Source organism: Schistocerca gregaria, chromosome 3 (genome assembly GCF_023897955.1).
Source record: "Schistocerca gregaria isolate iqSchGreg1 chromosome 3, iqSchGreg1.2, whole genome shotgun sequence".
Lineage (NCBI taxonomy): Eukaryota > Metazoa > Arthropoda > Insecta > Orthoptera > Acrididae > Schistocerca > Schistocerca gregaria.
The window spans coordinates 588,484,219-588,501,754 of NC_064922.1; the positions used below are offsets into that span (position 1 = coordinate 588,484,219).

General features: G+C 41.7%; 1 protein-coding gene across 1 annotated transcript in view; it reads right to left on the minus strand.

The window, feature by feature from the left end:
* Positions 1–1,939: 1,939 nt before the first annotated feature.
* Positions 1,940–17,536, minus strand: part of LOC126355991 (UDP-glucosyltransferase 2-like) — a 120,024-nt gene continuing 104,427 nt past the window's right edge. Inside the window, exons 5-7 of the mRNA XM_050006611.1 lie at positions 13,964–14,186; positions 13,658–13,877; positions 1,940–4,046 (exon numbers count right to left, since the gene is read on the minus strand). Of these exons, the coding sequence (XP_049862568.1) occupies positions 3,770–4,046; positions 13,658–13,877; positions 13,964–14,186 (720 nt within the window). The 3' untranslated portion in view covers positions 1,940–3,769. The remainder of the gene's footprint in view (positions 4,047–13,657; positions 13,878–13,963; positions 14,187–17,536) is intronic.

Consider the following 17,536-nt stretch of genomic DNA (forward strand, 5'->3'; position numbering starts at 1 on the left):
GGTGTAGGTAATTAGGCATTTTCTATTACTTTTACCGTTTGCTGTAATTACGTTGCTCAAAAATATCCACGCATCTCAAACAAGTTCATTTAAATAGAGTATTCAATAACAGGCACCTACTGAACAATACTAATCATCTTATCTATGGACAAACAGTCTTTTTAATAAATGTAATAAAATAGTTCAGAACGAAAGAATGAAATATAAAATAAGGCTTTAGTAGACATCCGCGTCTTTTCCTTTTCCGCCAGGTGAAATTTAAGATTGGTGCAACAAACGGAAAACTACTTATTATCCGTGTTTGCATCAAAATACGAGTTTTACCAAGCAGGCGATCTTTTATTTACCTATGACATTTTTCGTAATTTGTCTTGCATTTAATAAATTATTTTCAGTGGTAACCTCAAATAAACAACTGATGAAAGTGACTGCCACTCGCTACAAATCAAATAGTCAAGTCAGTCAATCAATATGTGATTCGCTCGCTTCACTCATGAACGACGGAGACTGAATTAGTTGGAATCCACCCAATGATCCTCGCCGAGACCTGCAGATGTGTATATGGTTATGTGGCAATGTTCGACTGAATACCGGACAGTCAGATATCCGGATATAGGATAGCTGTAGGATGGAAGGACATTTGGTATCCGGTATCTGGCGAAAAAGTTATCTGTTTCATTTCTAATGACCATAGCACAGCGATAACCTATCATCTCGAAGAATATTTTTACATAATTACACGGTCCAGTCTCATTAATGTGACCACTGCCTATGTTCGACGTCAACTCACAACAATCATTCATAGACAAGAAGCGTGACGGGGCGACTCTGAAAACAGTGCAGTCGCCGTCGCAATACGGAAACGGAGTGATTTATGTGCTGTCGGAAAGGCCACGGTTGGAAGTATTTTCGAAACAGATACGTCTGTAAACAGTTCGCATGCCGCCGTGGTTAAGGTATACCGTGCATGGCAAAATGGTGCTTTCCAAATCCGGTGCAGAGGCAACTGGGTTGCACCAGGGGCCATAGATTACAGTGATTAACGACGATTGCGAAGATATGTACTATCGAATAGACGTGCAAGTGTTGACCAACTGTCCACCCAGATGTAATTGCGTTATATGCTCCATCAAGCAGATGGAAAAAACAGTGCAACAATCCTCTAAAGGATCCGGTCCGGAAGAGGGAGCGTTATGGTCTGGGGAATGTTTCCGGGACATTCCCTGAATGATTTCGTCATTATAGAAGGCACAGTCGATCAACACAAGCCGGCTTCTATCGCTCAGGATCATGTCCACCCCTAAATGCAGTCTGTTTATCTCAAGTCAAAGCAAGGTGTTACACAACTCGCAGTGCACGTGCGTCGTTCGAAGAGCACCAGGGTGAGTTTACCGTGCTCCCCTGGCCACCAGACTCCGTGTATTTGAAAGGCAATTGAGAATCTGTGGGACCACCTCGATCAGGCTATTCGCACCATCGATCTTCGACCGAGAAAGCTAGCGCAGATGGTCACGGTAGGGCTCCATGTGCCTGTCGGTACCTCCCAGAACATCTTTAACTCTATTCCAGCACGTCTCGCAGGGGTTCGCGCTGCAAAAGGTGGTTATTCACGCTTTTGACAGGTGATCACGTTAACATAATTGGACAATGTATAATCTTGTATATTCGCAGGTACGTTCTTCAGGCCGGTACATTCCGAATTCGCGATAGTACCGTAGCATGACTCTAGAAGGGCGGAAACAGCTTTTTAATTAAATTCATTACTTTATTGTCATTAGTTTTCTGTACTACAACAACCGCGCAACCGTCCATCAAGAGTTGGTGGGAGAATACAATAACGAAGCATCATCATATGACACACTTTTTAGGAAGTTCAAACGCTGGAGTCAGACAAGAAAAAGATCGAAGTGGCAGACAGCCTGTCCTTAAGGAAGCGAATTACAATCAAGGCCACAGCGTAAAAAATGAAAATAAGTCATTGTTGCCGGTTGCGTATTACTATCGCTGAGTTCCAATAAGAAAGCCTGTCTAACTCAGGCACTCTGATACGTGTTTATACAGTGAACGCTATATCATAATATCTGGGTTTTCAAAATGAAAGTAACGACGCGTTATTGCGGAAGAAATCAACTGCGCCAAATCATTGTAGTACTGTTTAGCCGTTCAAGAAAAAGTTACCGATTACGACTCTATCTGTCTTGCAGCTCGTTGGCTACTATTGTACATACATCGTGCAGTTTATATTTCTTTTGATATGCAGATGTCTCCAGAATTTTCTTATTCGTATATAATAATAATAGAGAACCAGTTATTCCTCTGAGCTTGAATCTGTGGACCACATGCTCGGGTGCGACCAATGGTACTCCCTCACAGCCACGCTCGCACACTGCAATTGCAGTTTCTCGTTTCCAAGCTTCCCTGTCAGCGGAACTGCGTTGCCTGTTAGTCGGCAACCAGTTGACAACGCAGATCACCTGCGTGCTGCGTTCCTTTTCAGTCGCTCCGTGTGAGCACAACCTTCGAGATTATACAGGAACTCTAAAATCGTTCAATTTCTATCCAACTTCAAGCTCACAGGCTACGAGTTTTGTGACGTCATTCGTACTATATCACCTTGAGGATTCATTTCATCACGTGAAACACAAAATAAGTTCTGCGGTAAATCGACAACGTACCACGTAAAGTAGAGCCAATAGGATGGAAGAATGATCCCCAGGTCACAAGAAGAAACCAAGGGGCCATACTGTATTTATCGCGTTCAGTAGAAGCTCATTTTCGGATGATTCTTTGTTACATGCCACATTGAATGAATATATTCTATTTTTATGCACCATTACATTCAATGTCTCGAGAGCGACTCGTTATTGGTACGATTTGTTGTAATAAAACGACCAGAAATGTCATTTACGTATTTAATTATTTTTGCTTTATAGATCGCTTGTTATGATAGTAAGATTTTTGAGGCAACTACCCATTGCAGATTCAGGAAAACGTGTCGTTCTTGTTATGATTTATTGTAATTAAATGTCAACTAATGACATTTCGGCGATTAACATAAAGTACGACAGTGCCGACTGTAAACTTTCAGTACAACGTAGTTGATTGAGGCACCACTTGATAGAGCAAAAGGTGCACTAGTAGAGGGATCGCGTCCTGCTGTATGCAGTTTTCTTTTTACCTTTGTGTTTTCCAAATGGTTGTAGGACTTTCTTATGAAATTAACAGAAACATAAGTGTGCTCTCTGTCAGGTTGGGTTTGTTCAGTTTGGTGAAATTTTATCAGCTGCTGTCCCTACTGAGTGGACACGTATCCTTCCTTCTTGTCTTTTACGGATTCACCGACAATGAAATATTTGTTTATATGCAACACAGAGAGAACAACTGGACTAGTGTATTGTCAAGATAGTAAATGTGTGTTTTAATAGAGCTAACGTAGGAATTCTATGTGTGTCCATTTCCGTGAACAGACTATATAGCTTGCAAGCCAAATAAAGCCTCAAACTGTCACTGGAGAGCGCTGAGAACGCGATATCACGCTAACCAGCTAGGGCAGTGCGCTGACGGTGCTGTCTTGTGTCGTTGAACATACCGTCTGCGTGCGTTTCAACTCTAGCTGTCTCAACCCTTATGCCGACGGCTTAACACTACCTCTCATTAGCGAAATTACTTACACGTACACTGTTAGTGTCTTTGGAACATTCACTAATGACTGCCTGAACGTCTTTGACCATACAGAGCAGTCAGCGACAATTTAAATAAAACAAACAGCTCAGCTTTGCTTTTGCTTGTTGTTCCGTCGCAGGGCACTCCGAAGGCACCGCACTAGTTTGTAAACAACAAAGATGACCACAAGAGCGGCTGCCAGCAAGACTGCGATGGCGTCGAGCAGCAGCAGCTGCCACCAGCGCAGGTGCGTGGCCGCGCTGCGCAGGTGGGGGGCCCCGTCGTGGCGCAGCACGTACTCCACCCACCACACGGCCCTCTGCAGCGACGTCTCTTGGTGTTCCCGGTAAACCGCCGAGAACTGTTCCATCTTCTCCCGGTAGCTGTGGACAAGAATTTCACCTTATGCATTCCTATTGGAAACACCATTCATACTGCCGTGCGACGACATAAAATGATGTGAACAATGACGAAAGGCTCGAAAGCGAATTTTTGGAAATAATACCGCAGCAAAAACGAATATACTCCCGTTTATTATAAGACTGACCTGACAAGTAGGGTATCACCTGCCTAATTCTACCTTCAACACTTTTAAATATCTTGCTACTAATTTTGGTCTACGAATATATGTGTGCTCTTTCTAACATGTACTCCCACAAGTTCCCTAACTGTCACTCGCTCAACACCACTAGTCAATCATTTTCAAGTCTCTCGTACCCATCCACTCCAATTTGTTCATTCTCACTGATTCATTAAGCGCAACTCACCGTCAATGTCTCTTTATGTCTTGCTGTTATGTCTCCTTCATACTCTCCCACTAATGTTGTCTTCTCTCACTGTCACTGTCGCTACCTCCCTCTAGCTACCTCTTATTGCACTATTTCATAAATTAACTGCCTCTTCTGCTACCTCTTATTGCTGTCACTGTCTCTCTCTTCCTCGTTGTCATTGTCATAGGCTCTGCCTCTCACTATCTCCCATAATCACTGGCTCTCACCCACTTCGACTTTTCCCATCTCTTATTCCTCTCTTGCTGGCATTGTCTCCCTCATTATTTACCTAGCCCTGTTCTGGCACTGTCAACTATGTTCCATTGGCACTGTGTTTTCTCTTTCTCTACCACTGCCATTGTCTCCGTCGCTCTTTATGTACTACAGCCACTATCTACTATCGTCCAATTTTATCTCTTTTCCATCTCCTCGCCACTGTTACTGTCTCCTTCTTTCTCAGCATAAAAAAGCGCTAATATGTTCACATGAAAAAATTTGTGGGAAAATTTTTGAGGGCGCTGAGTAAAGTAGGACGTAGCCCTGGCACCTCACCTTTCAGTCCTTTATTAAACAGGAAAATATTCCCATTTTTTTCTCCGATAGGATCATTTTTCCGCTCGTTCCCTTCTTTTCTTTGCAACATCAGGACATTTCACTCACATCAAAAGAACTTCACTGGAGCGTAAAATTTTGATAATTTACTAAGGTCAAATTGAAGTAACTCAAAACTATATAACTTTACATCTCAGACTGGATTTTATGTGCACAAAAATACTGCATGCGATTCAGTGCTAAAACAACATGGGTTTACCAAAAATCTTGTGATGATAACACATAGCTGGCCGGTGTGGCCGAGCGGTTCTTGGCGCTTCAGTGTGGAACCTCGCGATCGCTGCGGTCGCACGTTCGAATCCTGCCTCGGACATGGATGTGTGTGATGTCCTTAGGTTAGTTAGGTCTAAGTAGTTCTACGTTGTGAGGGATGTTAAGTCCCATACTGCTCAGAGCCATTTGATGATAACACAGACACTTTACAGCGTATTTCTCGGTGCTACGTCAGTTTGTAAACTACGTATTAGCGGCACACCTGATTCTACGTACCTGTTTTTACGTTTATAACTAGGCTTGCCTTAAAACGGCTTACTCTCATAACACGCGAGCTATAACGCAGAAATAACTAAACATAAAAATTCTTTAACCAAAACTAAGACGTTCCTCGTCATTTTATCACAACAGATCGTTCCAATAACTTTCATCCTCTGTATTTCGACAACTGAAAAACACATCCAGAACATTTTCAGGTTTCTTCGAGATCGGGACCTTAGGAATATTCCGGGAAAATTCAGCTATTTGCTGTGCATAGCCGTCTTGCAATCCGCGCTTCTGGTTTGATATCCGAAAATCATGTTTTTTGTGTTTTCACAGGGACCACCAATCAACTAAATGACGCCTCCATAAGTCCCTTAAGAGCCACCATAAATCACATGTAAGAAAAATGAACAAACCATTTTTCTCCATTAGCTTAAGCTGGATGAAGTGCGTAATATTCAAATTTTGGCCGTGTGCTGTAGAATATTTACAGTAAGACGAGACTTCTCTTAGGCACTCTAATCCTCTCTAGTCTAAGGGCTATCAAAAACACTTGACCCCCACCTTCTAATCACCAATAGAAGCAGGGGTATGATCCCCGGAAAAATCCCCTTTTTATGCGGGGCGTTTTGGAACGAATTGGTTGCGCATGTTGTAGCACGTATAGTGAATGGTTGACGCTTTTTTCTAATGCTTTAAAATACATTTTGCATGAAATAAAAGATTCAGTGCAGCATCATCCCTACTGCTCGCGCACTAAAACTAAGAACACTAAGCAACAGCACGACTTTTAATATTTTGGTGGCACAAGTATACAGTTTCTTCTTTGAACCAAGAAATTTTACTGAACATTTACTGTATTGCTCGTTTATTTCTCCACGGAAATTGTGCGTTTTGCTTCCTTCTCTTCAGCGTTGTCCGGACATATAGACATTATCCATTAGAATATTCAGGTAGTATTTCCAGTTTTTAAGAATCGTCCTGTATCAGTCACTAAATACATTTTCTGATATAGGCGTCTTGTGAGAAACCTAATTCATTCAATTACCATAAGACGATCAAATCTAAAGTCCAGAATTTTAGACCGTTCAAACTGAAGACAGATTATTATTATTATTATTATTATCACGTAAAAAGGAACATACTAATCTAAAATGCGCAACAAATTTCAGACGATATGAAATTAAATAAGCAAAAACGAGACTTAGGTATTAAGGAGGTTTAGTCCAAAAAGGAGTACCGCCCACTCCATTAGAAGATGATGCCAGGAGCACGATGACTGGTGAATGTGTTGATCCCAAGTTCAATATAACTACGCAGACCTGTAAGTGATTAACATGTGACTTGTGTCTTAACATGTTAGCGTTATTTAAACAGATTACACTGCCACCGCAGACATCTAATGAATCATTTAAGATCTTTTGTCCCATTTTTAAGCGCGTGCCAATTAGTAAGATTCATAGGCCAAAGATCCTGTTACCAATGGACGCTACGGAACGTTTGATGTAGGCCCCACTTTACCTGTGACGTCACTGTAGACTTAACTTTGGGCCTTCTGTCGAGATCGAATCAACCTACACGACACATTTATCCGTAATGTGTCAGTGACAAAATATGTCTACAGCTGCGCCAGATGTCACGTTGTGAGCTTGACTGGTGTTGATACAGATGGTGATGATACTGACGTTTTGCCGATAAGCTGACAGACACTAAAAATAAATAATTCGTCCTTATATTTTGTACATGTAATGTAGAATATGTATACAGATATAAAATGCCAAATAAATAATTCTGACATGATGTTGGCTGTATTGTCGGATGTTGCAGATAACGCTCCTTACTGGTGCTTAGGTAGGACAATTTGTAACGTAATTTGTAGTGTGATATTGTTCTATGCTGGAAAATGTATGTTAGCTTGAGAATCACCTGAAAATCATCCGACTCTGCATTGTGTCCATAGGGAAATATAATCATAGTAAAATCGCGAAATTGTTGGCAATTCGATATTTGGTTAATGTCTCTTGGGCTGAGATGCTAAGTTAAGTTAATTTCCTTATCTTCTTACATGAATCTGAAAGGCGACTGTTTCAGACAAATTTCATGAAACTATTACTTGTAATGATAAACTTGGCTCCATTTAGTTTAGCAGATTGTTTTTCTGCTACTTGATCCTGGATTATGTGGGGGAGCCAACTTCATGAATTTCATTTTCTGTCTTTTATTTCATATCAGCATCCAACATTACCCCTTATCGAAATCCTATTCATCGATGTACGAATATGTGGCTGACTGGAAGTACGTGAGCGATCATACAATCAGAATAGCTTTCTTGGTTCTCGTTGTAGAGGCGTGCTTATGGCGGCTGAAGTTAGTTGCCAAACATTGCTTGAGGCGTGACTTGGATGGGGACGACAGTTAGCACCACTCTTTTTAAAAAGAAAGTTTTGCGAATAGTCAGGCCGACCAATGAAAAAGCTGTTGAGATTTCTACCGAACACTGGTTCATATTTCATACTGTATACTGTGAAATGGATGCTGCGCGTTGTTAGCATCGACCTGACTGGACAAAGCGCCTGGCGCTACGGTCTCTTTCTGGACGACTGACTACATTCCGCACCTCTTAGGGATGTTACACCAGTCCGCAATGTGGGTGCTTTATAAATTTTTGAGTTAGCAATTAGGAGTCTGATGGCGTGGTGACTATGTCGTTCTGCTTTCAAGTTCAGGTAGGACTAAACATTTTGACTGGAATTCCTGTTAGTCATTCGGTTTCAAAATATAATCATTGCAGCAATTAAATTCATCTATCTAAGGGGTCATGTAACTATGAGAGAGGACAAGTTACTCACTCACCTATTTTTTGCGTATGGATATTATTAAAGATTTCACTACAACTTGAGTGAGATTCTAGAAAGTTAACAGCCCAAGCAGACGTTGATGGAGCCTGGTAGGGCGCTAAAAGCATGAGGTATTTTTATGGTTCTTAGCTTGTAGAAACGGTGTGTTGGGAGTTGAAAGCAATTGGCGGCGAACCCATCCCTTACTAAATCTTGACGGACATGCCCACAGCTATACAGGGTAGATAGGGCAGCCCTTGGTTGAGAGAGGTCTCCAACAGAGCAATGCTACAATACCTGCCACGGTGCCAGCGGAAGCCTGGGCTGGGGGTGACAGTCTTAAAGAAACATGTCTACACAGTGGAGTCATAAACCGGGCATTGGGTGCAGAGCCATGTGTAATAGATATTCACAAGCTTTTGTGTTCGCCAAATGTGCTAATAGGCCAGTGAACCATTTCCCCTGCTAATAACAAGGCTTCAGAGGCGCTAAATCCCCCCTCCCACAAGACAGCACAAACTCATGTCGAACCAGGGCAGGAGTCAATAAACCTCCACCTCTGAAAAAAAAGGAAGAAAAATCCGGCGTCTGAGAAACATTTAGAGATAGAATCTTTATTACACCTCATAACAAGGACTAACAAGCTCCATGACACAGGCGATTTAGATAAATATCTTTAAAACTGTATCTGTGGGAAGCAACATGACTTCAGAGAAAATCGTCTCTTCCCCACTACGAAAACGTAAAAATGCCAGTAATTGGCGGTTACCTTTTTTTCCAGAGATGGAAGTTTCTTGACTCCTGCCCTGGTTCGACATGAGTTTGTGCTGTCATGTGGGAGGGGGGGATTTAGCGCCTCTAAAGCCTTGTTATTAGAAGGGGAAATGGTTCACTGGCCTATTAGCAGGCGTTTGTGCACTTTGCAGGTAAACGGAATTTTTTTCCGTGTTGGTGAGAAGCACTCGGGTACGGGACTTAGGTCTGGAAGCATTTCTAGTCGAGGCTCTGGCATGTGTGGTTGATACTTTGGACATATCCTAAGACTGACTTCACTTGCGAGTAGTTTAGACGAGGGTCCTGTGGTGAAGTTCTTACTGTATTAACAGTGTGACTTCAAACGTCTCGGACTGCTCGTTTGCTGAGGGCACACTTACTCGTTTTTGATTTATCAGTCTTGACGTTTGGTATCCTTGTGCATTCTATCATATAGGTTCTTGGTATGACCAGCGAACGGATGTGTCACACATTGAAATCCACCTTGATTTCAAAGTTCTGGTATGGAGTAAATTTCAATCCGTCTGCCTGATCGCAAGACCGTGAGTTTTTTGCATTTCTTTCGTGGCCACTATCGATTCACAGGAACCGCCTCCACGTCTTGTCTCTGCCGCACGTATCTCGCCAGCTGCAGTGTACATCGCCGCACGAAGCAAACAGGGTAGCGTACTAGCGCTGCGGCACTGTCAGGACGTACTGATCTCAATCGCCACTTGCTCTCAGCTGCTCCTACATAGAGAAACTTCAGTAGATTTGATCAATCATAGTCTGCTCAGCGCCAGATCAATTCAGATTGCGTTATCCACATTTTTAGGGCCAGAGTTAAACCGTCTGTGCCAACCCAGGGTCCTTGTCCAGTGTAGTCTTAAACCATCTGTTAGTTGTTTAGAGTTTTCAACCAACAACTTGTTTAGCATAATTTATACCTGTTTCTTTAGAAAAAAAAAATATTGTTTGAACACTAAAATTATGCTAACACTCAATCATTCACGTGTTTCAGTTTTACCGATCTGAACGTAGTTTTTGAGGAACGCTTTATTTCGTTATCCACCCACGTAAGGTATTATTTCACTGTGATCTATAGAATTTCTACGGCAGGAAGAATGCTCGATAGCCACGACGACAGCAACAGCTTGCAATTCTTAGGAATTATTAGAATTTTCTTTGGTGTGGAGAACTTATCTTCTAGTGATTTCTTTTCTACCTGCAGAGAGTGTTTGAGTTTTAGTGCTTTTAGAACAGCGTCCACGTCCCGTCCTCAGTATGTGACGATCATTTGTGAAAAAACTATGTCAAGGGCGTGGTTAAAAAGAGCACACTTCCTTCAAGGCCAGGTTCTCATCAAAAGCTGTAGAAAATCCGACATTTTATTGCGTATTTTGAAAGGTATATTTGTCTGGAATTTCGAGACAAAAAGCTTTTTAATTCGAGCGTTACAAAGGTTTATACTGCTCATTGTTCGAAGCAGTGTCGCGCCCGCCGTGGGACGCTCTCAGCCGGAGACCTCCGGCTCAAGGACAAAACTTGTCGTGCCGTGAAGCGGGTTCAGAAAAAGATTTACACTGCAGCATGCATGCAAAGATATTCGCCGAAAAAGTTGACGAACAACATGTGCAATCTGGCGAACGCAGCTTATCCACCTCAGCCTGATCGGCTATTCTTGTCAAGAAGAACGGGGGAATTGCTCTATAGGGACAGTTCGAGTCAGAGGAAGAGTTGATATACGGTCTTGGAATTGCAGAGTAAAAGTAACTAACAAAACCACTTTTTTGGTAACATTTTTCATCAAAATTGTTCAAAACACAATTTTTCGTCTGCCATATTGGATGAGCCATTTTGAATTTTGGAAATCTAACTTCAGATTTGTGCTCAGCGACATCAAAAATATTAAATAACATTTAGTTTTTATGTAAATTGAACCAAAAATTCATATAAAAATTGTCCCTAAATTTTAAACAGCTTTTTCTCGAGAAACTATTTCTTCAAAATTGCGTGTAGCACAAAATAAAATCGGTTCAGGCTTTAACTTATACCTTTGACTCCCGAAAAGTAAACATTTTTGTTTGCGGAACTTATATCTATAAAATTTGTTAATATTACCTACGTGGAATCCACCACTATTAAATCTCCACACCAAGCGGCGGCGCACTCCAATAAGATGATTCACACCTGCCGTAACGTCACCGTCACGTTTATGAGGTCAGAGGAATTTCTGAGCACTCACCCTGCATGGCACGTCAACGTCGAAAGGACGTCGTGATGTTAGAGCATGTTCATAAAATACTCACCATGGTAGATCGTCATACGATGCCGAAATTTAATTTGAAGCAGTTTGCAGTGACTTCTGTTGAACTTTATGATGAAGATGACAGAGCAAAAAGATTCTGGGATAGAAAAATGTTAAAAATCGAGACGGTGAAGGAGAGATCCACACTCTCTACAAGGAGCTGGAAGAGGAGGAGTCACCGTTCTATAAATGTTTTACAGTGCGTGAACAAAAGTTTTTTTACCTGTTACGCAAGACACAAATAAAAATTACGAAGAGAAATTCAAGATTTAGGAGTCCAATATCGCCTCGGCAAAAGCAGATGGTTTGCCTGGGGTATTTATAGATGGGCCGTTTTAGCGTACTCGAACTATGTTTACACTTATTTCTTCTACCTACCTACCGTCGTTATTTTATTGCTAATCTTACTTTAAACTTTTGCGTACGACACCAGATTAACTCCCGCTTTTTGTATTCGCTATTCCACTGGAAAAATCGCGAGTAAAGCACATTGAACAAGATATGTATTGTTTATTTTGCAGTGTATTTTCTTCCAGTACATATTAAGACCTTAGCAGTCAGTGGGGAATACTTTCGTATTAGTTCACACTGTGTACTTAATGTAAGAGTTTCTCGCCAAATAGGCTACATTATGAGCCGCCGATACGTTGACGTGACGTGTCGTGTCGATGATGTTCCGTTGACGGCGTGTGTGAATGCCACAGTTTGAACTTCAGAGGAGAATCCTTTGACGGGACGGACGTGACCGCGACGTTTCGTCAAATGTGAATCCACATTCACGCTCGGCCCAGAAACGCACCGTAGGGCGCACTTCTTCGTACGCTGGCCCGCAGCTAACGTCGCAGGCCGCCTACGCGCGCGCGCGCTGCAAACCGCTGCGGTTGTCCACCCGTAACACTCAGCGACTGGCCGCCCAGAATACACAGCGACCCCAGCCGCCGGTTTCATTAACTATGGAGCCTTCATTAACACCGCTAGTAACCCCACAATTTGGAAGTGCTACGCTGCGATGGACCCGCTATTCGATGTTGATTTGGCTGCGCTCTGGACTTAAAATCCGAATGCTGCGTTGGAAATTGGACTTCAACAGTCACTAGGCTTAGTATTTCAACGGACTTGTTATTTCCGGCGGAATTCTGCATTTCACTTGTACTTCCTGTGTTCTCTACAACTGTTCCCTTGGTAACAGAATTATTTGCATCAGTTTTGTGTTAATAAACTGTAGAACGGTCATATATTTATTGTGTTATTCCTGCTTGTAACAATTTTGTAAAGCCCTAAAGAATGAAAACGCCTCATAAATCAAACTCAAAGTTCGAATTAACACCATATTGCTAAATTAAGGAAATTTCATTGTCGTTGGGTATAATCTCCCATAAATTTAATGCAGTATCGACTGATGTTTTCCATTTTTTATTTCAGGTAACTCCTGAGGGGCTATATTGAACTCTGTCTGCGTACTTCAAACTCGCTCGTCCTTGATCAGTCGCTTAGAAACATTCGTTGCTAAGTACAGATGCCAAATTCCATTTAATATCTATGATCTTTCGATAAGATACGGCTTCGGCAGTCGCTGATGGCGTCACGCACTGCTTTTTTGACAGCGAAGTACGTTTCATTCTGCATTATGTAGTTGCTGTTGCTTTACAAGTTTCTTTACATATTTTATATTCCATGGAGGATTCCTCCCGTGGTCTAGTGACATAAGGAGACGATGAAAAAGCTGAAAGTTTCTTTTAGCTGCTCTCAATAGCCTTGTGGCTAAATAACGGCTTTCCACGCTGAGTGAATGCCATCTGCCGTTCCTATCTTCGTTATGCCGGCAGGCCCTGTTCCAGTGCGTAAAAATCGCACACCAGACTTCCAATTAATAAATGACTTTCCCACACACCAATTGACATGAAACATTATGTAACCTTTCAGAGTAAGTACATGTAACTACTGTACGAGTTTCACCCGGGCGTTATATTCTTATTCGGTTGGACCGAGATTGAAATTACCGTCCAGCCATCCTCCTCTTGGTTGTTACGGTTTCCTTAAATTTTGTCAGGTGGAAGCCGGAATGTTCTTCAAGAACGATAAAAAGCAAATTTTTAGTTATCTTTGCCCTATCTTACCTGATGTTCCGTCTCTAACGAACTCGATGTAGAGACTGATAAAACAGAATTTGTTACCGCCGTTCATTAAGTGTTAGAAATTGCTTTTTCTTATAATCTACAAAATAATTGCAAATTTACCTCGAATTTCGAAGAACGCCGTTGAGAGCATCCAGAGCAGTTTCTTTCGTTAGAGACCTTAGCAACAATTTCTTTCCGATTCCTGCACTAACCATCTTGGCGACTTCATACTTCTGATCGAAGAAAAATGGAATCCCGATGAGAGGAACTCCGAAATAAGCTGCTTCGTTGAAGCTCTGCAGACCTCCCTGAGTGATGAACAGTCGTATATTTTTGTGAGCTGTAAAGAAAGAACGCACGAGGTGGTTTCTCATTTCACACATATAGTTGACTTTTAAGACGAGAGAAACAATTGAGAGTCCATACCGAGTACGTCCTGCTGCGGCAGCCAGCCAGCTATCATCACGTTGTCCGGCCTCCCACGCAGTTCTGCAGCCTCGAACTTCCAGAGCACCCTCTGCGGCAGTTCTGCGAACGCTTGCAGCAGCGCTGCTAGTGTGTTCTCAGGAAGGAAGCTGCTCTTCATATTCGACCCCAGGCTGAAGTATATGAACCCGTGTTCAGCTCCATCCAGAAAGTCCTGTATTTCCTATTAACAATACAAAATGTAAGAGAGATCCTCCCCCTACCTTGCAAGGTCGGTACATAAAATGAGTAAATGATGTGTGATGTTAGAAAATCTGCTACTGATGTCCTTCACCTGCAGAAGTCTCCAAATAACCTGACATTAATGTAGGTGTCTATTCAATTACTGACGATATAAATAAATGATTTTATTCTTAATTTAACTTCTCTGTGTTTGCTTTCGTCACCTGCTTGCTAGAAGCTGTAGTATATCGTACATGACATAAATGCAAAAAGAGACGATTTTCAGCAAAGTATCACCTCTTGTTCCTAGTTGTTAATTTTAAAATTAACACTAAGACACCTACATTTTAGTGTTTAGCTTATATCTTATGTTGGTATTACATAAGTAATATTACACTTCATAGCTCTCCCCTCACTTTATCCTCAGCCTGAGGAACTAGTGATAGCACTAAGTACCTCCGTAAACTAATAATAAACTTAAAATTGCATTTTTATTAATCCTACGCCTTCACACCTCACTTCGTTTGAAGAAACGTGTCAAATGTTATTTGCCAGTTCTCTTGACTTTGTTTCTTCGGTTACGCTCAGTGTCACCGTATGGGGAAGCGTACATGCACGATATCTGGTGGCAAATGCCAGCACAGACGTTCGATCCTTGCACTCTTTATATGATCCACAGCGCAGACATAGTTCTCGTTTGTACTTACCTGCTGGGACAATTAGACCGTCACGTAGTTTTACATGATGTAGAACGTCTTACAGACTTTTGCCACTAATGATGTCCTTTATTATCACTTACGCCAACGTAGTTTCCCTAAGGTACCATGTACCCTTGTATACCGACGTCACCATATATTCAGCAGTTTATTTTGTAAAAGTATCTAGTAGATATGGACCCCCTCAGATGTGGACAATTCCTTTGAAGATATTTTGTCTTGCCCCGGTTACGGTCACTGAGATAAGCTGACTCACCATTATTTGGGTCTTCGTTTTGTCGCATACTTCGCGTCAGTCGTTTGGATCCATCTGTGGATTCTCTTGCAAATTTATTTGTGGGTGAAACCTAACACTGTATTTCTTTTCTCTAGCTTCATGCTTTCTAAATTCCTGAAAGACTCTATAAGTGGCACAATCACGATAACCGCTTCCACGTGTGATCGGCACATGATTTTGCGCAAGGCAGCAACTAGACGTATACACCGAAGTTTGCATACCCCAGGTGCTGGCTCTAGACGAAACTACGGCCAAAATTCAGTCCAAGATAGAGTTCTCCACGGTTGTTTATAAACACGAATAGGCGCTACAGTCTGGAACCGCGCGACCGCTACAGTCGCAGGTTCGAATACTTCCTTGGGCATGGATGTGTGTGACATCCTTAGGTTAGTTAGGTTTAAGTAGTTATAAGTTCTAGGGGACTGGTGACCTCAGAAGTTAACTCCCATAGTGCTCAGAGCCATTTGAACCATTTTTATATACACGAATATATCGGTGGATATTCGTAATAAGTATGGGATTGTGGTTAAAATTTCCAGTTTCCCAGTCTTATGATTATCGTCTACCAGTATTACTTAGTATGTAGAGTAATTATTGTTGGTGTAATTCATTTGGGAAGGTTTGCCACTATATTGACTTCACTGTGCAAGGTTCTAGAAACGGTAATTCCGTTGTTAAGGCTGAAGATGACGATATGTTCTGCAAAAGAACGTCTTGTCCCTTCCAAGAAATCTCACTTGAGTTCATGGAGTACTGGTATTTTCTTAATACTCATGGATTGACCAAACTCATCTAGCAGCAAGCCTGTGAAATGCCTCGATGTCTTCCTTTAATCCGACCTTGTGGGGATCCCAAACACTCAAGCGGTACTCAAGACTAGGTCGCAGACTTTTCTACGCTGTCTAATATATAGATGCTTATATTGCCCTAGAATTCCTGCTGTCACAAATATAGCACCATACCTGAAATCTTCTTCAATGGCTTCCTTCAATCAGACCTGGCGTAGATTTCCAACACCAGAGCAGTACTCAAGAATAGCTCGCAGTAGCCTTTTTATATGCCGTCTCCTTTACACAGTAACCATTCTTTCCTGAAATTCTCCCAATAAACCGAAGTCAATCATTTCCCTTCCCTACCACAATCCGGACACGCTCGTTCTATTTCATATCGCTTTGCACCGTTACACCCAGGTATTTAAACTACATGACAGTATCAAGCAGGCCACTGCTAACGGTGTATCAGGACATGTTGTTGTGGTCTTCAGTCCAGAGACTGTTTTGATGCAGCTCACCATGCTACTCTATCCTGTGCAAGCTTCTTCATCTCCCAGTACCTACTGCAACCTACATCCTTCTGAATCCGCTTAGTGTATTCATCTCTTGGTCTCCCTCTACGATTTTTACCCTCCAAACTGCCCTCCAATACTAAATTGGTGATTCCTTGATGCCTCAGAACATGTCCTACCAACCGATCTATTGTTGTATTCGAGTCACAAATTTCCCTTCTCCCCAATTCTATACAATACCTCCTCATTAGTTATGTGATCTACCCATCTAATCTTCAGCATTCTTCTGTAGCACCACATTTCGAAAGCTTCTATTCTCTTCATGTCTAAACTATTCATCGTCCATGTTTCACTTCCATACGGTTGTGCACTCCATCCAAATACTTTCAGAAACGACTTTCCATCTGAGTTCTTGATATTCATACAAGTGGTTCTCTTTTCTCCGAAGGTCTCTTTAGTTCTCCTGTAGGCAGTATCCATCTTACCCCTAGTGATATATGCCTCTACATTCTCACATTTGTCCTCTAGCCATCCCTGCTTACCCATTTTGCACTTCCTGTCGATCTCATTTTTGGGATGTTTGTATTCCTTTTTGTCTGCTTCATTTACTGTATTTTTATATTTTCTCCTTTCATTAATTAAATTCAATATATCTTCTGTTGCCCAAGGATTTCTACTAGCCCTCGTCTATTTACCTACTTGATCCTCTGCTGCTTTCACTATTTCATATCTCAAAGCTACCCATTCTTCTTCTACTGTAGTTCTTTCCCTCCCAATTCTCTCTCTGAAACTCTCTACAACCTCTGGTTCAGTTACTTTATCCAAGTCCCATATCCTTAAATCCACACTTTTATGCAGTTTCTTAAGTTTTAATCTACAGTTCATAACTAATATATTGTGGTCAGAGTCCACATCTGCTCCTGGAAATGTCTTACAATTTAAAACCAGGTTCCTAAATCTCTGTCTCACCATTATATAATCTATCTGAGACCTTCCAGTATCTCCAGGCCTCTTCCATATATACAACCTTCTTTCATGGTTAGCGATGATTAAATTATGCTCTGTGCAAAATT